This window comes from Chinchilla lanigera, unplaced genomic scaffold, assembly GCF_000276665.1.
Source record: "Chinchilla lanigera isolate Chin_1 unplaced genomic scaffold, ChiLan1.0 scaffold00015, whole genome shotgun sequence".
NCBI classification, from domain to species: domain Eukaryota; kingdom Metazoa; phylum Chordata; class Mammalia; order Rodentia; family Chinchillidae; genus Chinchilla; species Chinchilla lanigera.
The window spans coordinates 27,215,356-27,239,159 of record NW_004955416.1 but is presented as its reverse complement, the minus strand read 5'-3'; the positions used below and the strand labels follow the sequence as shown (position 1 = coordinate 27,239,159).

The following is a 23,804-nucleotide window of genomic DNA, read 5'->3' as shown; positions in this document are numbered from 1 at the left end:
CAAATCTCTGTACCCCTTTCTCCCTGTTCTCCTTCCGAGACTTCTGTAGTGCATACATTACTCCACTGATGGTGTTTCACAGGTCTCCTCTGCTCATTTTTCTTCATTTTTTTGCTCCTCAGACTTGATCATTGTGATGGTTCTGTATTCAAGTTTGCGATTCTTTCTTCTGTCTGCTGAAATCGGCTTTGAAATTGACTGATTGTTGTACTTCTCAACTCTTTTTAGAAATAATTTCTACCTTTGTATTGGTATTCTCATTTTGTTCATCACCTGCTTCCCTTTGTGGTTTTCTTTCACTCATAAGCATCTTTAGATAGTGGTATTAAAGCGTTGGTATTAAAACATGGAGTCTGACATCTGTGTCTCTTCACGGACAAGTTCTGCTGACATAGTTTGTGCCTTTGAGTAAGTTCTCTTTTTTCGTTTTATATGCTGTTTGGTATTTTTGCTGAAAACTAGACATTTACACCTTATAATGTGGCAGCCTTGGATTTGGTGTCATCATTTTCTATTGTGCCGGTTCGTTTGTGTGTCTATACCAAGAATGGACCTGAAGCGAAAATTTAAGGTCTCTTCAGGTCTGTTCTGACCCTTGATATTTTCTTGGCCATACGAATATGTAGCTTTCAAAGTTCTCCTAGATGTAGTTGCTTTGAAGACCTGATCTTAATCCTTAAATTCCCTAGCGGGGGGGGGGAAAAAGCAGGGCAGGGAGCTTTGTTCCTTGAAATCTTCGAAAGCTGCTTCCCCCGGTAAAGTTTGCAGTAATGTCAGCCACCCTCCGTGTCTGTACCTCAGTAGTTAAAAGCAGAGATCAACACTCAGAACGCTGAAGTGAGATATCTGGAGGGTGAGGTCTTTGTTATTCATCAGGCTGCTGCAAGCTGCAGCTTGGCTGCCTACCGTAGGGCTGGAGGAGAGTAGTAGCTGCCTCCACACCTAAGACTGAAATGGGCCAAAATTAACTATAATTTACTAATGAAGCTTTCTCCTTGGAACTTGCGAGCTTTCAAACAGACTCCATTGTTTCAAAATGTTTCCTTCAGATAGTTTTTGCCAGTACAATTGTTTAGGTGGACAGTTGGGTTCTGTTCTCTGCCATCTTGCCTGACATCACTGTTCCATTCTTGGTCATTTTATGGTACTATCTGCTAATGGTACAGTTTAGTCCATTGGTCTTTGAAGAGGATCCTGTGCAAGCTTCTGGAGGCTGCAGAGCATCCACAGGAAGGCAGGTGCCCAGCTTACTAATTCACAAGGTTGATGGTAAGCAGCCCAGCACAGACCTGAGCAAGATGAGGAGAGATTCCCGGTGGAGAAGAAGGTAGAATGGAGGTGGCATCAAGGTTGGGCAGAGGATTAGGAGGCGGAAGTGAGGATGACGAGGCGATGCACCAGACAGGAGGCTGGAAGGAGGCTTCCTACAGGAGGAGGAGGACGAGCAAGGGGAGGAACACTAAGCACCATGGTGTCCTACGGGCTGCTTCTGGGTCTAGCAGTTCTCTTATCCCACATCTAGTCTCCCTCCCACCTCCCTGGCGAGTATGCAAGTGCTTGGCATAGATGGGTCCATCGGGTGTAAATCTGGAGAATTAGTCGGTGGAAATGGCTAAAACCGAAGGTGAAATGAAGCTCAGTGACAACTCAGGAAGTTAATTACATGGCATCTCCAAGTCACGCTCCACACCTTAAGGTAGGTAGGCCATGCAGCTCATTTATTCACCTAGAAACCAAGCTAATGGGTCTTTTTGAACTGTTTCCAGTGCCTTTGGGGTGCCTCATCCCTTCAGTTTGTTTCACTTTCCCTTAGTCTGAGCTCTGTAAAGTTTCCTCAGATCCCTGAGATGTCTGCTCGATGTCTTTGCTCCGGCTACCATAACAAAGTAGCACAAGCTGGTGGCTTAAACAACAGCGATTAATTTTCTCACAGTTTAGGAGGCTAGGCGTCTACAGTATAGGCGCTGGCTCCACCTGAAGTACAACACAAATTGGGTCCACGCCTCTCTCTAGCTTACGGTTTTTTGCTGACAATTTCTAGTGTTCCTGGGAGTGTAGAAGCCTCAACAACATGTCTGCTTTCATCTTCTCACGGTGTGCCCCCGTGTGCGTCTCCAGATTCCCCTGACTGTAAGGACACTAGTCATACTGCATTAGGGGCTCACCCGCCCCACTGTGACTTCATGTTAACATCTTCAGGGGTCCTATAAAGTTGCATTCTGAGGCACCAAGGGTTAAGATTTTAACAGAAATTTGGAAGAGCGATACACAACTCACTTTGTAGCAGCTTGCCGTATGATATCTGCCATGGTCCCTAGTAATGGGAGCTTACCAGTTGCCATGGAGATGTAGTTCCTACTGGTCCATGCAGCTCTTTGGGGGCCAGACCTTCTCTAAACCTTCCCATTGCTTTATGGAACAGGATCCTCAGGACCTCATCACAGGGCCACGAGTGTTTATGATATCCCCAGCCCTCTTCTATGCCCAGGGGAATTGTTCATCTGTGTTGGATAGACAGAGATAAAGGGGACCCTTCCTTTTACCTGGGGCATTTTCTCTAAGACATCTAGGTAGCTCAGGAGCTGGAAAACTGGTTAGTAGACCAAATCTGGCTTGCCATCTGGTTTTATGAATAAAGTTTTATTGAAACACTGCCATGTTCATTCTTTTAGAAGTTGTCTCTGAGTGTCTTTGTACTACAGTGGCAGAATTGAGTGGTTCCCTTGTATGATTGTATGACCCACAAAATCAAAAATATTTCCTCTCTTACCCTTTATCTAAAAAGCTGCACTGACCTGTGGTGTAGACACAAAAGCCTGCAGACTTCTATCCCGTTCTTCTGTTGTGTTTCTCTCCTGAAGCTATGGTTACAGGGTGGCCTTGCCATTTAAGCATGAGAAATGGCAAAGGGAGAAAAAAAAAAGACCCTCAAGAATTGGTGAGTGTCTCCAAAATACCATGCTGCCAGCTGGTATGAACATAATAATGAACATGAATAAAAATTCATGGAGTAATTGTGAGTTGACCCCATTTTTTTCCTCATGCTGAATTTCAGTGAAAAGCACAGAGTGGAAACACAAGGAATCTTACTCCATTGAGATGTTCTCAGCACCATGGAGGTGAATGAAACCGCTGAGGTTGCTCAGGTCGCCCTTCTCTAAGGATGGCCCAGAGCCGTATGGAGGAGCTGGTCAGAGCCACGCTGTGGCCAGCCAGTTCTGCCTCCTGCTGCTCCGCCTCTCTGTCCCTCATAGGTGTGGACTTGGTCAGGGAACACAGCCTGGTCTGTAGAACAGCTTAAAACGGTAGTCTAGACTCAGAGTCCCCAGGTTTTAAGACTGTAGCCTTGACCCCACACTTGCCCTGATAGAGCCCCTCATAGCCAAGACCTAAGTGGGCTCTAAGTGAGCCCGTGATCAAGTGAATTAGTTATTCAGATTTGTTTCATTCTAAATGAGAGCATTTAGTTACTCACCCTAAAACTTGTGAACCTCCATAGTATAACTGTAAGCCATTTAAAGATCTTCATTTCAGGGAAGTAAAACATATTTTTTAAAAAACATTAAAAATTCCTGTAGGGTTTTCAGAGTTACAACTAGCCAACTTTTAGGTTCAAAAATCAATTTGTGCATTTTTTCTCTACTGATAACTGGCTGTGTTGTTTCCATATGACCTTGATTTACCGTCATTGAATGCATTTTTCTGCCAATTCATGACAGCATGCCTTCAGTATGGGTCTAGGATTGCACAGATGTGGTCCGTCAGGGCAGAGGGGGTTGCTTTGGAAGCCGGCCCCACCCCTACTGCCTCTGGGCAAGAGGGACCACAGGGTGCCCTTGCTATTTTTGCCCAACCTCCTGGTTAATGCAGACCTTCTTCTTCATTCTAGCCCTGGGCCTGGAGGCACACACTGCTTGGGTGCCAGCGTGGAGCATGCGGTCTGTGAGAACCTTCCCTGCCCTAAGGGTCTGCCCAGCTTCCGGGACCAGCAGTGCCAGGCTCACGACCGACTGAGCAGCAAGAAGGGCCTGTTGACAGCAGTGGTGATTGATGGTAAAGGGATATGGCATGTCCTTCCACAGTGACTCCCTTCCCTTCTCCCCCTAGAACCATAAAAACCATTTAGGGAAACTCACAGGGTGCCCCCCCGCTTGCCCAGTGGAGTGTTCCATTCCTCTCCCCAAGTCAGCCGTGGCCGCACTTCTGGATGCATGAAGTTGAACTTGAATGATCCAGCTCTCTAAGATCTCCCAAGAACAGCTGTCTCGGGCAGGCAGCGAGCCAGATCTGCACCCCAACTGCAGCAAAGTGGTTGTGCTGGCAGTCTGCCACCTGGCACTGTGTGCGGAGGGACCAAGACAGACTAAGGAGAACAGGGCTCTGAGGGGCAGGGCAGGGTGAGATGTTTGTGTGTGAGCTCTCTTGCTTTGCAGCAAAGATGTTTCTTGCCTTGCCTTTCCTGGCTCATTTTTGGATAGGTTTTATTCTTAGAGCAATTTGGAGAATCGTGTACTATCTGGGAAAGATGACAATTAGTATAGGTTGTATTTTCTTTGGAAGAACTTTCTCCTAAATCAAGACACTGTGTGCCACTGGATTGCCGCAGCATTTCTAGTGACTGCAGAAACGCCAGGGAGTGGATCGTAGCTCTGTAAAGTTTGTGATTTTTTTTTTTCTTTGAAGGTGAGGACCCCAGGGCCAAGTTTAGGTTTTTCTTTTTCTGCCTAAAACTCTGTCCCTGTTTAGGAAGCATGACTTTGTGTTGTAGTGCTGACATTATGCTCCCACTTACTGAGCATCCTGTGAGCCACCCAAGTTAGCTCTACACACATCATCTCACTGGCTATGCAATGCAAGGAGTGCAGAAGAGGACGGGTTATGCGACATGTCTAAGCTCCTTCAGCTGACAAGCAGGGGAGGGAACCAACCCCAATTCTGGAGGAGAAAAGTTAAGACCAAAAATGACCAGATGTCACTTCACTCCCAATACTTAAAGAAGAAAAAGCGGGGCTGGGGATTTAGCTCAGCGGCAAAAGCGCCTGTGTGGCAAGCGCAAGGTCGTGAGTTCGGTTCCCGGTACCGGAGAAAAACCAAAAAATAAAATAAAATAAAATAAAGAAGAAAAAGCATGACTTCTTAGGTTGAGAGTGAGGGAGCTTTAAGAAGAATAAAAGCAAGAGGACCAGATTTTCAGATGTCCTCTGAGGTGTTGAGCGGAAGAATCACATTTTAGCGCCAGATCTCAGACTTCTTCCGTGGGATGGGAAGAACCTTTGAGATTTCCGTCCTGCTCTCTGTGGTGACAAGCTCAAATGCGCATAGGCCCAGACACTGCTCACTACAGACACCAGCAGCTTCAGGTCTGCAGCTTTTGTTTAGCCGGAAAACCTGACTCATTAGCTTTAAGCCGACTTGTAAAGGAACACGTGATGTACTCAAATCTAAATCACAGCAGGTAATGCCAACCACCTCTCCTGGGGACTGATTTTCAGGTGTTGGAGAGCTCCCCTGGGCATTTTCCTTTTTAAAAAAGAATACCATCTTTAGGGCTGGGTGACTGTTGCGCTGTCATGTGAATAGAATTTGAGAGTTCTGACTTTGCACTCTTGACTTCTGCTGCGACAAGGAGCGGGAAGCCCTGTGCTGCTGGTGATGCATGGTTGCACAGGGTCCCCAGCCTGTCTCTGCCTGAACATTACTGCAGTGCAGGGTGAGGCAGGGGCTTCCACCCACCTCAGGCACATTCGGACTCCTAATCGGGAGTGAGATAGTAACAAAGAAAGTTTCCCAACCTTCTACTTTCCCTAGAAGGTCAGATAAAGATGCTTCTAAGCCTCTGTTTGTCCTCCCCTCCTGTACTGAAATCAGGTCTAAGACAGACTTGCCCCTTTTTCGTTCCCACTCCACTCTGCACAAAGTTGATGTTATTCTTTCCTTGGTTCCTTGCTTTAAGTTCTCCTGCCTCATTTATTCAATGCAGAAATCCCACTTCAATGTCTGTTTTTCCACAGATTTCTCCAAGTCCAGCTTAAACCTCTGTTTTCCTTCTAACCACTTTTGGATGGGTGAGCTCCTTGGTTCCCTTATCATCACAGTGGCTGAGACTTCTGGCCGCCCAGACCCCCATTCAGGAAGCTTTCCAGGGAGGCTCTTTGGGACCTCACTGGGTGTAGAATGCATCCTTTCACCCACTTGCTTTTTGTTTCTTTCTGTCCAAGTAATAAATAATTGTGCTAGTGTGCCGCCGCCTTTGATCTGCAAAGTACGTCCCTGCTCTATAAGGACAGCCAACAGGCCGTAAGAGTTTTGCCTTTGAAGCAGAGACCCTGAGTTCAGGGCTTGGTAATGGTAGCTGCACACGTCCTCCTCTGGGGTGGAATTGTCATGATTTCTTGCATATTTGGTTTCATTTCTCTCCCAATTATAAACAGAAGCCAGCGTTTTTTAAAAGGAACATTTCACAAGGGTAAAAGCAAAATAATGGCCAATTCAGAAGGCAGATTCGAAGTGTTCCTCTCAAAACCCGCTTTCTAAAAGGCACAATTCTAGCTCAGTCCTGATAGGAACGATTCCTGTGGTCAGGCTCTGGGCTCTTGTGAAGCCCATTATGACTACCCTATTCATAGCTCTGCTATCGCTGCAGAATTCTTTGGCGAGTGACGCACGGTTCAAGAAAGGCGAAGCAATATTTTTTCTTTTCTCTCTCTCTCTCTCGAAAGAATTCCTGCAGAGGTAGGTTTTCCAGGGGAAGGCTCAGGACCACAAATCCATACCCACCTCCAAGAGAAGACAAAGACTCTCCTTAGCAAAGATTTCTGGGTGGAAATCCCTTAGACAGAAACCCACCTGGTTGCCAAACCTACCCTATTCCTGCCTTCTCCATGGACTCTCATTGAAATGGAAAGCTAGGCTATGTCTGGATGTGGGGGTGTTTTCCCAGCTCTTTCACCCTAGCATGGCAAAACCCCCTCCAGATCTCAGCTTCTGAAGAGATGACTTGTGTGATAGTGAAGACTGTCTGACTCCACCTTAGCCAAGCTGGCCATGTTGCTTAATGAACAGCGAGTATCTTAGAGGACCCAAGGGCCAGGCTGAGGGTCCAGGACTAGGACCTCTGAAGATGTCATAACCTTCCTCTATCTACAGCTTATGTGTGGAGTCACATCCTTTTGTCCCAACTATAGTCTGCCTTTATCACAACTTGTCCATATATAGGTTAATAGGGCAACCCACAGCACATCTTGTGTAAAATTACATCCCGTATCAAATTTTCGGGGGCCAGATATGGTTCAGAATTCGAAGCATTTTAACATTAGAAAAGCAAAAACAATAAAAGCAAGCAAATGGTAATATTCCTGGTGGAATCCAGGAAGCTGCTCTATAGCTGTCTGGACACCTCTACCAGGGAACCTGAAAACACCCCCATTGCACAGGTACCAATTCATGTCAGTTAAGGCTGGTTTTGCTGCCCAGTGTTTGTGCTACAAATATAAGAAAACACTTGGAGTTTCTCGATTACAGATAAGACAGTATAAGTTTTCTTTGGTATCCATCAGCAGGAAGAGAAATGACTACTCTGTATGTGAATTCCAGTACTGAGATCTCAGTAGAGAGATTAATTGGTCCAAATGCTGTCAGGTGATCAATGCTGGTCCAATCAACTGAGGCTTAACTATGAGGCCATGGTGAGAAGAGAGAATCTGATTGGCCTAGCTACCATCTGGTGGTTACTGCTGGTCTAGTCAACTGAGGGTTGGCTGCCAGAGAGCTAGTGATGAAGTCCTGGTGGGTAGTTGCGGGGACAGGAGGCTGAGCAGCCTCCCCAACTGTGTCTTCTACCTAAGGCTAGGAAAAGTTTGAATGAGCCCTTGTGATGATCTCAAAATTAAATGGTAAGACTTCATAACTGCTGGCAAAGACAGAGCTGGAAGAATGCTGTGCTTTAGTAAGAATCCTCTAAACCTCTACCAACCAGATGTGACCATCTGGCTCTCAGGCCCCTGAACCCATCTTCTCTGCCCTGTATGGGCTCCCTCCAGTCAGTCAGAAGTCCTGATAGCAAGGGAACCGGGGAGAAGTCAGACCAACTCCAGACAGACTGATTCAATCAAACTTCATCTTACTGCAAGAGGGATACTCCGCGCTTCTCTCCTTAGAGTGCATAGTTGTGTAATGTTTATGATATCACTGCCTTTGCTGCTACGAGGAATGTCTGAACATTGACACACTGCTCAGAGCTGCAACCCATCACATCATGGTTGGTTACTGGGGTCTTTCATCCCTGATATTAATTTCTGAACCATAGCAGACTGGAAGGGAATATTCCAAGAGTTTTGAGGAGCTCTGCACCTCCTTCTGACATTTACAAAAGACTCTCTTCTGTTCCTTTGGGAGCTAATGCTGCTCCTCCGTGAAAGTGGGCCGCACCCTGAATTCTGAGCAGAGTCCTGAGAAAAGAAGACGGACAAACAGTGGAAATTCCATTCAAGTCAGGACAGAAGCCCCACCTCTGCTCTTTGTTCTGGAGCCTGGTTATCCCGGGCCTCCTGAGCCACGGGGGTCAGTGTTTTCAGCTGAGATGATTGAGTGCAGTTGCTAGGGGCTATGGCACATATCATCTATTGAAAGTTGCTCCTCCTGCTTTGCAGAGCCTCCGCTTCTCTGATGCTGACATCAGGGAGCCCAGACAACCTTCCTACCTCACCAGGCTGGTCTTTTTAGCTTTGCTCAAAACACCTTCTATTTTTCTACCTACGTCCCATTTCTTTCTGCTCGTGAAAGTATACACTCAGAAGCCAGAAATACCCATAAGCCTGGTGGTTTGTTTTCAGCAGTGCCATTGTGCCCCTTGGTATTGTTGAGGCCCAAGAGTTCTCCATTCAAAGAATATAAACAGTGATGGTCAAAAGAGAACCAGGCTGGAGTGAAGAGGTCAGAGTGTGGCCCTGCCACTCAGAGGCCACCATGCACACCCCATGGGTCCCCTGTGTATGATGGAATGATGACAGCATGCACCTGAGATGTGTAGGCACTATGTAGCTTGCTGCCTGGTGTGCAGTAGGTTATAAACATCATTTATGTTTTTATCATTATCACTGTTACTGCTGTTGAATTAATTACCTCAAAGCCTAGTTACTCCCAGTATTAAGTCAGTGCTTCAATCTCAGGGTAATTAAAATCCACAGTTTGAAACCACTCTGGCGAAGGAGCACTTCTTTACAGTGACATTAGCGGCAGCACAGCGCGCATAGTAGGCATACCAGTCCACTCAGACTAGAGGGCTGCAGTGCTACATCTCCCCCACCAGCTCCCAAGGTGCTCACACGAACTCTCTTAGGACCCCAAAGAACACATCAGTAATCTTATCAGATGAGCTCCCTGGAAGCTGATCTCAGTTTGTCTCCATCTTCCGTAGCTGTCTTTCTTCTGGACACTTCCTTGGGCCCTTCTAAATATAGGGACACTCACCCCCAGTCCACCACACAGGAAATGAGTCGTTCCTTCCATGTTACACCCTGCCCTCCATGAGCTCACATCAGTCCCCCCGCCCCTGCCTCATGGAACTTCTCACATTTTGCACATCTGGAATTTGGTCTGTACTTGTCCACTGAGGCCTCAGAAATCATGCATTACTCATCATTCTCTGGTAGTGCCCACAGGCTGCTTTGTGTCGGGGAGTGGCTCGAGCCATGCTTACCGCGTGAACCAGTGTCAGGAATCCCTTACACTGCTTTCCTAAGAAGCTAAAGCTATCCAGGTCTACTCTTCAGACCAAAATTTCCCCCTACAACTAGCGGAAGAACTGACTTGAGCGTATGTGCTCTGATAAAGATTCCAGCCGGGATGCCAAGACGATATCAGCTATAGAAGCCTTTCTCTACCCTGCCCTTATCTCACTCACAACCACCGGAAGGACCCACTGGGGAAGGCTGGTGGTGGAGACGAGGACTCTGCCAGGCAGCATAATGTTCTCCTACTCTCTGGAGTTTTCCTTTGCAATGTAATCCCATTAACGGTGTTACAGTCAAGATTTGGATTGGAGGTGGGAGTCCTCTATTCATTTGATCAAAAACCCTTACTGTGAACTTCGGTTCTGGACCTCTAGCCCCTAAGGGATTTCATCAGTCTGCAGGTACGGGTTCAGAATGCTTAGGACTGCAAGGATGTCAAATTGTGAGGTTTTTTAATTTGGGAGTTTTAACACATATACAATGAGATATCTTGGGGATAGGACCCAAGTCTAAATTCATTTTTGTTTCCTACATACCTTATAGCCTTCAGGTAATTTACATAATATTTTTAGTGTTCCTATGCTTTGACTGTAACCAATCACATGAGGTGAGGTATGAAATTTCCCACTTTTGATGTCATCCCAGGACTCAAGTTTCAGAAGTTAGAGCATCTTCAGTTTTGGATTTGGGGGTTAGGGATGTTCAACCTATAGTTAAAATTCTTCCTTGTTGCATTCTATTAGCAATGGGATCTGCCTTACATGAGATTCCTTTGCATATAGGATTTGCTCAGTGACAGAACAACAAGCTATTGTTATTTGCAAATTTATCAGCCAAAGGCTTGGATAGGACACCCCTGTCCTATCCATTGTCAGGGGTGGTGGGAGCAGAGAGAGGTCTGGGTGTGATGGTAGCTCCCTGGGTGGTAGCGGTCTTTATAAAGCCAGGTACAGGGAAGGATTTCCAGGCAGAGGGAACTGCCCAAGCCAGTGGTGGCAAACCTATGGCACTCATGCCACAGGGAGTACAGGGAGCCCTCTCCATTGGCACTAGAGCCAATTTGCCTCAGCAGCTGAGCATCAGGTAACAGTTGCTGTTTCTAAACTACAAACTTCAGTGTTGTGGTTTAATTGTACTGTTGGCACTTTGCAATACAAAAGTGGGTTTTGGGTTGTAGTTTGGGCACTCCGTCTCTAAAAGGTTCGCCATCACTGGCCTAGACACAGGCATGTGAACTTGCTGTGTTCTGGAAACTCACATGGTTCCAGCAGCAGCAGGACCTGAGACCTTCATCTGCCTGGTGACATGGTGCTAGGAGTTGTCCTAGCGGTCCCCATGTCCCCTTTAGTGCCTTGCTCCTGCTTGCCGTCTTCCAGGACCTCCATGCCTTAAATCAGCCCTGCGGCTATTTCCCAGCAGTTAGGGAAACACAGGCTTTTAGCCAAAGCCACTGTCATGGAGACTGCCTGGAACCTGCTCCCCACATTGGGTCATTCTTGTTCACCACCCCCTCCTTCCTCACCTCCACCATGGCGGCAGCTTCTGAGCTCAGCCTTAACACAGCCAGCCTGTATAGGGACAGCTCACAGCTGTCCCTTTCTCCAGCCCAGCGTGTTTAACGCCTCCAGGAAAAGCAATGGTGCATCTTTGCAAAGCAGGAGCAAAGGAGAAGGAAATCCACAACGCTCCTGTGCACACTTTCATGTGCCTGATTCTGAGAGCCTTTTCTCAGGTGCTGGTTTAAGAGTCCAAACGAGCTGGGTGTGTGTGTGTTTGTGTGTACGGACATATATGCTAAGGTGCTGTGACCTTTATCCATGCTGGCGTGTGTGTGTGTGTGTGTGTGTGTGTGTGTGTGTGTGTACAGGCACATATGCTAGGGTGCTGTGACCTTTACTCATGCCAGTCTCTCCTCTGTGGGCTTGCCTATTACCCGTGTGAGCCTGTGTCCTGCAAGGCCCACAGCCCCTTTCCCATCTCAATATCTGTCAACCTCTCCCTCCTCAGATAAGCCTTGTGAGCTCTACTGTTCACCCCTCGGGAAGGAGTCACCGCTGCTGGTGGCCGACAGGGTCCTAGATGGCACGCCCTGCGGACCCTATGAGACGGACCTCTGTGTGCACGGCAGGTGCCAGGTGAGCACTTTTTCTTACATCGCTGGTGAGCTTTGGAAGCGGACTCCCACTCGTCAAAGGGGCTTGGGGTGGAGGTGAGGTCTCAGGAGGTGAGAGTATAGACTTTCTCAAGGAGGCACCTGGTGGTTCTGTCCCCTTCAGCCGGCTGCAGGCCTCCGTGGAGCTGGGCGACTGTAAGGCAACAGCAGCAAAATCATCTCAAACCTTTTTAAATTCCTTTAGACATCACAATAAAAAGAGCAGGTAGGTGCTAGAATAAAGACTAAAGACTAGAGGATGCATGGGCAGGTTGTGTTCTGTTTACTTGCAAAAAATTTAGAGGCCTAAGTAAATGCCTTTGTCAGTGCTACACAGGGTAGAAGATATGGCTGGCTTTTCTGGAACATTCCACCTGATGGAATAATAGAGTCCCTAAACCTGTCTTGATATTGGGTGTCCGTGACTTGTTAGAGCACTCATGAATGTCGTTTAAGCAGGTAAAAAGAGAGGAGGGAGGGAGGAAAGAAGAAAGTGCATCCTCCACTTGGTTGAAGTCTGCCAGAGCCAATAGCCACTGCCAGCCTGTGCCTCCCTCCCAGCACAAGACAGTGACCCCAGCGAGGCAGAGGTCACCTGTGCTGCCTGTTTTTCCATCAGAATAAGCATCTTGTGATGTGCTAGCACCTGGAACGGGTTAAGAGACCTCGAGTTTTCAGCGTCTGATGGGGCAGGACTTAGGTGGTGCCTCTTCTCCACAGCAGGTGCCATCTCCTGATGACTCCAATCAGTGTGAGCGTGAAAGAGACCCCCAGTGGCTGGGTCCATCAGGGCTGCTGTAACAAAATGCTGTGGGCCAGCTGGATTGTAATAACCAGCAGAATCTGATTACTCACAGTTTTGAAGGCGGCAGAGTGCAAGGTGAAGTTGCCCTCAGATTCCATGTTTGATGAGGGCTCCTTCCCAGAGATGGCACCTTCTTGTTCTGCTCTCACATCATGGAAGGGGTCAGGGAGCTCTCTGAGGCCTCTTGTATGAGGCTGTAATCTTGTCCGTGAAGGTTCAGCCATCAGACCTAATCATGACCCAAAGGGCCTGCCTCCTATCACTGGCACCCAGGGAATGAGAACCTCAACATGGGAGTTGGGAGGACACAAATATTCTGACCACAGCACCCCCAGGAGCCTGTCTTCCCCATGGAGATGGCAGCACAGAATTGCCAGTCATTCAGCGTAGGAAGGAAAATGCTCCAGTCACACACACACCAGCATGGATAAAGGTCCTTCTTCCGGTTTTCACGCATCCTAGTGTGACCTCCCTGACCAACCCCTGTGTTAATCTCATCCAGAAGTCGTCCACCTGAGGGCCCCTGAGGCGCCTTCTGATTTTATTAGGAAAAGAACAAAGTGCTTTTCAGGGTCCAGGTGGCCCTTGTTGCTTCAGTCTCCACCTCCTCCAAAGCTAACACCCATCTTCAACCCTTGGTTTCTGGGAAAACTTACAAACATTTGAAAAAATGGGAATCTCTGGGGTTGTGGGGAAGAGACTTCAATCCGCATTTGTTGGTGAAGGTGTGGAGGCTGCTGAGCTTCAGTCAACTGCAAGCAGCAGACCTGCGTTATTCTCTTTGCTTCCCTAGTGCCTAGCACAGTGCGTAGGCATCAGTATTTTGGTGAGTGAGTGACAGAACAGAAGGGAGAAGCATAGCTGCAAGAGTGAAGTCTAGGATGGTCTCTGCAGCAGTTTCCCTGCAAAGTCCCAAGCCAGCCCCAAGCTGGGATTTTTCAGGGCAAAGCTTGACGAAACCCAGGCTCCTTTGGCACTGCCTGGCTTTGTTATCAAAAACGGGTAAGTGTGGGTGATAAATGCTTGGTGCCTGAGAGTCTTGGCAAGGCAAGCTCCCAGGGAAGGAGGCAGCAGTGTGTGCTCAAGCTCTGTCCTCAAGGCTGCTTCCTCAGGCAAAGAATGTGCAGGCGCTGGCCCTGGGGCGGTGTGAACAAAGCCCTTATCACTATTACTGAAATGAGGCATTGCTGACAGTTCTCTGTAAACCTGCTGGCAGGCCCAGTGTGGGATTTGTTTCCTTCCTAAATTGCGCACTTGCCCGGGCCATCTTGTATGCTCATGTGTGTTGCATCTCAGTGACCTACATTCTTTTGCTAACAGTTTCCCAAGTCAGAGCTCTTGTGCCCTTTAGCGCAATACCAGCTGGGCCACCACTTGCCCTTTGCCAGCACCTTCTGCGGTGTTCTTGCCAGCAGGGAGGTATTTCTAAGAACACTGAAATTCTCCAGCCAATGGGGGAGGGTGTTTCTTCCAGACATGATTTCAGCTCCTACTGCCGTGTGCCAATGGGCATCTCCGTGACCTTGGATTCGATTCCAGCATTTTAACTAGGAAGACTTTCCTGCATCGTGACTAAATAACTGTAAGTTCTTTAGCTGATGGAACAAGGTCAAGATGCCACTCAGGTCTTAAGCTGAGTAGTCTTAAGTCTGTGGACTTTTGGCATCATGGAACCTGCCCCTGCTCTGCACATGGGTGTGTCTTCATCAGTCCGGCTGCTATAACATGCTATAGACTGGATGGTTCATGCCTTCGCTTCTCAGTGTTCTGGGGTCCGGAAGCCCCAGGTTAAGATGCCAACATGGCTCTAGAAAGGGTCTTCTCCCAGGTTGCAGACTGCTGATTTGTTGTGGTGTCCTCCTGTGGTGGAGAGCCCTTTGCATCTTATAAAGGCACTAATCACCTCCAAAGGCCCCTCTTCCAGATACCTTTGGGATTCAGAGTTTACCGTACAAATTTGGAGGGAGCACAAACTTTATTCAGTCCATTGCTGACGTGATGGCAGGGACATTGAGGCACATGCCTTCCCATTCCGACACCACTCCACCTCCACAGACCACGTCCAGTCTGTCTCCTGTGTCTCTATCGCTGTCCTCGGTGCCTGCACTAACCAAGCAGAGTCAGGAGCACAGCGGTGCAGGCAGTGACTCCTTTCGCAGTGCTCTGTGGTGGTCTCACACTTCTCAGGGGCCTCACCTGGCCAATGAGGAGGACACACTTTGGCCTTCTCCCCTGGGTGGGTGCCCCTTGGTGACCTGCTGCCTCCAGGCAGCCCATCTGTCCTAGCAGAAAAGCTGCCCTGCCACTAGGTGGCAGCAGCCCCACCTGCAGGCACTTCACAAGGTTGAAACCCTCAGAAACAACTTCTGGAGGAAGTTAAAGACCATCTGCCATTATTCAAACATTATTCTTTCCTCAGAGAGACCCTGAAGATTAAACTTAGCTGATTCCTAAATCTCATGAAGCCCCAACTGAACATCCTTACATAAGCTTTGTAAATCAAGTGCTACAAATACAGTATGCCACATTCAATAACTGTCAAATAGAATGTTCTAGATTCCTGTGGTGCTTGTGAATGCGTAAATCAGGGAAAACTGGTTAGAAAATAACAGCAATCGTAATTTTTTAAAAGTCTCATGTATAGTGGGGAGAGAATCTGCATCTCTTCACTGATATAATTGACTGCAATGGTTAAAAAGTAGGAATCATCCACATTGCATGTAAGACAGCAGTTGTAGAAATATCACCATGGCATACTTACGGTAAGCCTTTCCTTTTTCCTTCAGCTATAAATTTTGCTATTTTGGGGTAGCAGAAGAACACTGGGAAATTTTAGGAAACATAGTAACTAATTGGTAGAAGAGGCTCCTACACGGCAGTTTGAGTAGATTCCACCAAGCTGCAAATAGCAGGCTGATTCAAACCATAACATGAAACATGGAAATATCATTTTATTCCATTTTGTGAGGACTGAGTTAAATTTCTTTCTGTGAGTCACAAATTGCTTAACATGCTGAAATTAAACTTAACAGCACTCATAAAAGAGGGAGGGAATTGAAGGGGAAGAACGACAAACATTGTGTGTTTTTCAGCAAGCCCCTATAAATTAAGAGTCCAATCATTAATGATTCCTACTCTCGGCCTCCAGAAGCAGAGAAGCCAAGGTCATAGGTCTTTAATAGGCAACTGGCTTCTGGAGCTACTGACATACAGTGAGTGAGTCACAGTGACACGTAGATTTAACAGTCGACAGTGGCCAGGTCCAAATATACCTGAGGTCCAGATATGCTTGGATTTTTTTAATGCTTTGTTAGTTTATGCACACTGGTAGCCGTTGAATAGGGTCTTACTTCCTTAAGGCCATAATTTGTGTGCATAACCTAGCCTCTGTGACACCAAAGTGAAACGTATTTAGGGCCTGTATGTCTCTTCAGGAGAGGTGTCTATGTTTTTCCATAAGAGCTGGACCACATGGGAGCCTTTGCTTTCATTCTGAAAAAAGAATCTTAAACGAGTGGATGTATGAGTGGGTGCTTTACCTGCAGGGACTAGAGTGGTTCTGGAATCTGGAGCTCACTTTCCTGGGCCATTTTAGGTGTCAAGAATTAATTGACCTCTCACTTTGTGTGGAAAGGTGAGCAGAATCACTGGTAGAATGAAGAATTGTAAGAGACTCTGGCCTTAGAGTAACTCTTTGTGGAGAACAGATAGCAACAAGGCAGAACAACACACCAGGCATTGATGCTTGGGCCTGCTTTCACCGGCGCCCTCCTTTGCTGCTTTTGCCACACTGTGACCGCGCAGCTGACTTCACAGTGTGTGGCTGTGGGTGCCAGACCTTTGTGGACAGCACCCCTCTAAGCCTCCGTGGTAAAGGCAGTATAGCAGAAGCCATAACAACGGACCAGAGAAGTACTCCACCTGTCTTTGGACAGCTAATACATAGAGATGTCATTGAAGGAACAAAGGGAGAGCTCAGAGCTGGAACAAATGGAGAGTCACAGCTAAACAGAAAGCTCAGCCTGAGAGTCCTAGACTTGGGAATGGAGGTTGGAAGGGAGGAGTTGCCTAAAAACAACGAGATGAGCCAAGGGCAACAAACAGCGTCGTTGACTGTGCCCAGTCCTGCTTGCCTGGTCAGGTGGGCTGCTGGGGAAAATGTGAGTGGGCTCCCTTCCAAAGTGTGAGGCACATGGTTCACAAGAAACCGGAACTGGGAGTATGGCTTTCATGCTTGAGGCACTTACCTTTCTAGGTTTAGGGTAGATTCCAGCTTCCCTCCCACTCATCCGGACAGGAAATGTATCGTACCACACGGTCCACCATCAATTGTCGATCTCCTTCCACTGGCCTTGCAGTTCCTCATTCCCCAGTATGAGTGAGCAACCAGATCTCATCAGCTGTTTGAAGAAAATCAGCAGCATGAGCAGGAAAGACTAAGAAAAATAATTAGGAAAACTGAGCCTAGCAGAAAATTGACGCAATTATAGAATTCTGCATAAAGCCATGGTATTAGTCAAGCACATAGGCAAAATAAAGTCATTTTGAGATGTGGAAGAACTTGGAAATTTGATTTTCCATGTATTCATTCTGGAGAAATTACACATAGTTTAGCAAAACAAGGATGAAGTCAAGATAGAGGAAGAGGAGCATTATAGGCCATGGTGGAAATTACCAGGAGTCAAATAAATCCTGGCCTGACAGCTGTGCAGCTGGCTCAAATCTGTATTCAGTTAAGACCCAAAGAAGTCAGTGTCTCCCTCCAGCCAGCAGATAGGATGAGGCAGGAGGTAAAGTCAGCTACTAATTTCAAGAGAGCAAGTACTGTGCCAGAGGGATAGAGTAGTGGTAGACTGCCTACCCAGCATGCTCCAGGCCTTGCCATTCAGCCCAGTGTTCCACTCTCACCACGTCCTGATGGCTCTGGATTTATTCCACCTGTGCTCCCAGATAGGAGATGTGATCTAAAAATACAGTACATGCTTAATTTTTAAAAAGGTTTATTTTACAGTAAGACACACTGCGTTTAATCTCCCTTAAGATCCTCCTGCTTGCTTCAAACACGTTTATCCCCCATTCTTGCCACTTTCCAGAGTAGTTCTGGATGTCCTCCTTCATGAGGGTCTTCAATTGTGGTGTTCTGGCTGCCTCAGTTTCCTGAGTTGATTCAGAATGTTTACCTTTCAAGGTTATTTTGACTTTGAGAAAGAGCCACTGGTCCCCGTGAATGAGGAGGATGGGGACGCACGGATGCCTTTACGAGCCTGTCTTTACATGGTGCTCCACAGCAGCGTTCTCTTTGATCACACTTCCTAAAGACACTTAGGAAAACGAGTTTTCAGAACTGCTTTGGAAAGTGGCAAGAATGAGGGGATTGGTGTGTTTGAAGCAAGAGGGAGTATTTAAGTGAGATTAATGGCACAGTGTCTTTTACTGTAATTGTTTAAATTTACATTCATATGTTTCCGTTGCCCCTCCTATGTGCAAAAGAAGTGAGAGGGAAGCAGCATAATCCAAAGCAAATCTCAAGAAGCCTTCTGGCAGCGACGTAAAAATAATGGTGATAAAAGGATTAATCCACTCCGATCGACTAAAGCTTGACAGTGCTACATTTTCAGTGTGAAGATGTGTGAGTAGATATTATGGAAGATTGAAAGTGAACTCACATCATGGAAAAAGCATATATCCATATGTATCCATCTGTATCTATATCTGTCATCTTGTTTATAAATTAACAGCACTAATAAGCTGAAGTATGATAAACTTAAAAAAAAACCTGTACAAGAAAAAAATCCCCATCCAAGTATGAGAGAACTAAATGTCCTCAGGTTAGAAGAGGAATTGATGTCTGGGTGTCCAGAAGAAAAAAGGCAGGGATCCCTTTTTGAGAAACAAGGTCTCTAACTCCAAGTTTTATTCAGGGCTTACCTTGGGGACAAGGCTTCATTTGAACGCATTTATTGAAGAGGTACTATGTCTCAGCACCCCACCAGCCATTGTGTATGTGGGTAGGGGGACAGGAATGCAAAGATTATAAGACACAGTGTTCTGTGTACTAAGGATCTGTTAGGAAGATAATTCGTACAGGGGACCCTAACTGCTAGGCACAGAGGCATGATTAAGAGCTGATAAGAGACTGAATTTAGATATATCAGAAAGCACAGAGTGGAATTTGGTTTATTGATGCATCAAATCTTTGTTGTACACATTCACATGCCAGATATCAGTACACACGGTGGGACCTTCTGTAGGACAACGTGATAGTAGGGGAGAGTTTGACACCTAAGACGCCCTGTGTTAGAGCTGGGAGAAGCTGTCCAGACCAAGTGAGATAGAGTATGTAGAAGTTGTTTAATGAAATCCTAACTGAGGTGTAAGACAAGCCAGGCATAAAGTCAGAGACTCCCAGTGACAGAGCAGAGGTGTGTGTTAGAAATAAAAAGAAGCCTATGTAGGAAAGATCTAGAACGGTGAGTACCTGAGAGAGGCGGGAAAGCCCAAGGGGAAGGTCCCAGTGACATGCAGAGCTAGGGCAAGGGGCAGCTGTGGTGGTGCTCACCCTGTGGCTGGCTTCCAGCCTGGAGACTATGACGGTGGAGCTCTGAACTAGAGCACAAAGCGGCACACACACAGTCCCCAGGCTTAGCACTGGCACATTTACTACACTCTCTGTTTTGAGCAGGATTTCTATTCTTGGCCACTTCGTATGCTAAACCTGAATAATCTTATACCGAGCAACTTCCAAGCAACAGCTAGGAGGGCCAGATGTCTAGCACAGCCAGTGTCCCCCAGGTCCCATTGGGGTGATCTGCCCCAGCATGGTGTCACAGTTGACTGCCAATCACATCTCTGTCTTCCATTTTTTATTAGTACATGTTTCATCTGTGTCTTAAAGTGTCACCTAACTCTTCGGCTGCCACAAAACCCACTCTGATGTGTTAGTTCCTTACCTGGCATAGGACCACTTAAACCTCCAACGTTGCCCTTTACCTGTTCTTGTACCATGAACAAGTGTGATCCTTTTTTCACGTGCTGCCTTTTTTAGTGTTTGTAATGATGATTTGTAGATTAAACTAGCTCAGCTCTTAGCACATCTTAGTCTTTACTGAAATATATCCAATTATGCTGCCCTTTGGGGGCACACAATAGTAATTTTCCGTTAGTTTTTTTCCCAAAGGCATAAAACATCTAAGGATGAGGCCCTGGGATTTTGAATAGGAAATCCACTCATCTGACCATTTGAATTAGGAAACACTAGTGTAATGGTGTTTGTAAGGTGGTCCCAGGGCAACATTGTCAACATCACCTGGGAAATGTTAGAAATGCAGTCTCAAGCCTACCCTGCTCTACTGGGTCAGAAACTCCAGGGTGGAATCTAGCAATCCGTGTTTTAACAGCCTTTCCAGTGAGTCTGGTGCCCATCCAGTTGGAGTATGGCCACCGTGATGAAGCAGAAGGTTCTCATTCCGCTGCAGATCCTGGGCTTGGCATCTGCCTCCAGGGATCTGCTATTCATCTGGCATCATCTAGTATCATCAATTCATCCCGCAGGTGGGAGTAGGAGTGAGGAGGGCAGCATACAGCCTGTTCCTCTCTAAGTAGCTCAGAAAGAGCTAATCTGCCCCAACCTGGGATCCTGATTTCCTTTATGACCTGAAGCACCAATATGTAGCTGGGGTGCAGGGCTTTTCTTATTCTGGGAGTATTTGCCTTAACACACGAAAGTGAAGAGGGACACTGAAAGCAATTGAGTGAATAAACACCCAGTCTTTATCTAACATAAACTTAGGTTACTTTGCAGATTATCCAATTCTCCTCAATGCACACACATGATGAGTGTGTGTGTGTGTGTTTTTGTGTTTTTTAGAAAAAAAGCAAGAATTGCCATTTTCTACTTCTCGTGAATCTACAGCTTGCATCCTAGACCCACCAAGGGTGGAGGTTGCCTTCCTCTGATTCCAGAAATCACTTACTGAGGTTTGAGCACTGTGGACGTTTTGCTGAGCAGGTCTCCTGAGAGCAGACTAGGGGCCCAGATCTGGCTCTTCTTCCACGGGCTCTGGGCCTGCCCTTCTCAGCGGACACCAGTGTAGTGTCTTCTGTAGGTTTAGACGGTTGGCTGTTCTACCAAGACTGGCTGACCCACGTGGCCCCAAAGCGAACACTGATTATGTGAAATTGTGGCCACACCAGGTGGTGCACGGGAGCCAGCTTTACTTCTTAACCAGCATGTCTGCCTCAGCTGCCCTCACGTGGAGCCAGGGCTTCAGAACTTTTCCGGGTCCCTTTCCTCCAAAGCACTTGGTAGAAATACATATTTTAGAACAATGTGAGTATAGAGACAAAATATAATCCTGGCTGGCTTCTGTTTATTTCTTTGTCTCTTCTGACTTTAAAAGAATTAAAATACTTTCTTAGACCTCTGAAGTATTGGTGGCCCAGGCACGGTCCCTGCTGGGCCTAATGAGAATCACCTCTTCAGGGCATCTGCTTTAAAAACCCTCTGACCCTTAAAATAATGCAGCCCTCTGGTTTCTAGAAAATTGGCTGTGATGGCATCATTGGGTCTGCGGCCAAGGAAGACCGGTGTGGCGTCTGCAATGGGGATGGCAAGACTTGCCGCGTGGTGAAAGGTGACTTCAGCCACTCCCGGGGGACTGGTGAGTACGGGGGCCAGGGCTGTTGTTAGTACTGAATGGGCAGTGAGTGCCTCCTTGGCCCAAGAGCTAAGGGTTTCATACATCCCTGCCTTTCTTATTTAAGGTCCAGATAATAATGGATTGGTGAGATACCATTTCATTTCATTTCTGAAAGGAAGGGAGGAATGATGTCTTTAAATTCCTAGAAGTGATTCCTTTGCTATGCAAGGAAACAGCTCCTGAGGCTGAGCCGCTTAGTCCCAGTGTCCACGAATCAGCAGCACCCAGCTTGCTCCATGTCACCTTCCTGTCAGGCAATTTTTTTATGGTCAGAGGACGTGGCAAAGGCACTGCCACATCATTTTTACTTGTTGGTAGGTGTGGTTTTCTCTGTTTCCAAATTTTCTGTTGGTAAATGTAGGGTAGCATTTGCATGCATCTATGAAATGTGCATGAGAAAGCATCAGACGCCTCTGTCTCTGGGTGGGACCTCAGGGCAACCAAGGATCCTGGTTCCAAACCTGGACCTCTCCGAACAGCATCACCACAGAGGTAAACCAGCATTCACTCGGTGAGATTTCTTAGTCTTTCTGCTAGCGCCAGCTTTGCCGCTGCAGGCTGCTTTGTTTAGAAGTGACAGGTGGTTTTCGGATCCACTACCCTGGAGGACACCAGTTTGTGACAGCCAATAGCATCTGTGGATGATGCTTATTAAAGGGGTCAGTGAGAGTACCCCAGCTTCTGGGTTGGCCTTGTGACTTTGACCTTTTCTACTGGAGCTATGCCAGCAGTTTGGAACAAAACCTCTGCATTTTCTGAGGGGTTACCAATTCCTTTTTTTTTTTAAAAAAAAAAAAAAAACAGAAGCATTAGAACTCTTCATTTAAATTGAATGTTGTACCAACCTCCAATAAGCGGACCTGCTACAATGGTGCCACTCTATGGCAGGCAGGTTAAACATAGCCATATCCACCCCTGCCCCGAGACAGTTCAGTTGAACACTGAAGGTTCTGCCATACACCTTTAAAAACCTCCACTGCATGCACCCAAGCAGCTCACTTACTTACCACACCCCACATTAGGAGCAAAAGCATCCTCTCTATTCCAAAACTGTGATCTGCTTGCTGGCCTTTTGGCCTAGGCAGATCATTCCCCTATCCACAGTAACATCCTTTCTCCTCTCTCTCCATCCACCCTGTGCTGGGCGTCCTCTATGTGAAGGCATAGCCTTCTCCCTGGCAAGGTCAGACCTGTGTGGCCCTGACAGAGGGTCCCTCATGGAAGGACACATCCTGTGGGAAGTTTTCTTGGGCTAACCACTGCCCCAACCCTGACTTAGAGTTTAATAGTACGCTTCCCTCTAACTTTGGAAGCACAAAAGCTGTAGAAACTTCCTTTGGAGAAACAGAGGCACATGTTGTAAGTGTTCTTAAATTCCTAGTGGTAGCTAAATATCAGATGTTCATTCTAAAGCATAAGGCTATTTTCAAATGCTCACCATTGGAGCCTATGAGCATAGAGCTGTACCAGCGTGGATTCTGCTTGGCGGAAATCTGTGCATAGCGTTTGTTCCCAGGTGGGTGCATTGCTGGCTGCCTATCTAATGGAACAGAACTAAACACAAACCTATAATCAGGGCCTGACACCCTAGGATGCACATAGAGGGACTGGCAAAGGGTCACCCACACGTCCATTCCCCTAGCAAACGTGTATTCAAACAGGTCTATTTTAGACACGAGGTACACAGAAATGGAAGGTAGCTGTCACATGTCCATCACAGTGGATGTGAAGACCCCCAAGCACCCAACTTGAGTCCCTGTGAGTGTGGCATAGTTGAAGCTCAGTGGAGGTGTTCTGGGGTGCCATATTCTGGTGTGGCACCTCGTCTAGGCCCGCAGACACACAAGGTGACCTCAAGCCATCAAGGACAGATGAAATCAACTAGTGACCCAGTCAGGGAAGTACATGAAGGCTAAAAGAGAAAAGAACATTCTTAGGAGACTCACTGTAAAAATCCTAAAAAAAAACCCTGGTCATTTGACATCTGAGTGACCCAGCTGAGTGGCTGTGATAATCCTGTCAGTACAGATAGGAAGGCAACTTTCATCTGTGCCAAGCTCCAAGGAATGAGGGAAGGAGGAATATCTTATCACCCTGCAGGGTCACTATCAAAGAGAAATACCATACCACAGAGATAAAACAGAATCAAGTGCAGGCTATTTGCCCAGTTGTGTGAAGCCCTGACCCCTGCCTGAACTCTCCGGGGTCCTCTTACCGAAGTTTATGAACTGAGAATCTAGAGCAAAACCACACAGGGTGCGTGTCACAGCCACAGCTAAGCAGAAAGCCCAGGATTTCCCACCCTGGGGCAGGAGACACCCCAGTGTAGCATGTGGGGAAATGGTGTCCTGAGTATAAAGTGTCTGTTAACCTCCAGGCTGTGGCCTCCCAATTCTAAATGGATAAGGTGCTTGGCT

The 23,804-nt window shown here is 47.0% G+C and overlaps 1 protein-coding gene across 2 annotated transcripts in view; it reads left to right on the top strand.

The window, feature by feature from the left end:
* Adamts17 (ADAM metallopeptidase with thrombospondin type 1 motif, 17) overlaps window positions 1-23,804 on the top strand; it is a gene marked incomplete in the record, with an annotated part of 306,761 nt that overhangs the window by 195,667 nt on the left and 87,290 nt on the right. For both annotated transcript variants that reach the window (XM_013512523.1, XM_013512522.1), the window contains 3 exon segments: window positions 3,890-4,053; window positions 11,739-11,866; window positions 21,228-21,348. In XM_013512523.1, the coding sequence (XP_013367977.1) occupies window positions 3,890-4,053; window positions 11,739-11,866; window positions 21,228-21,348 (413 nt within the window).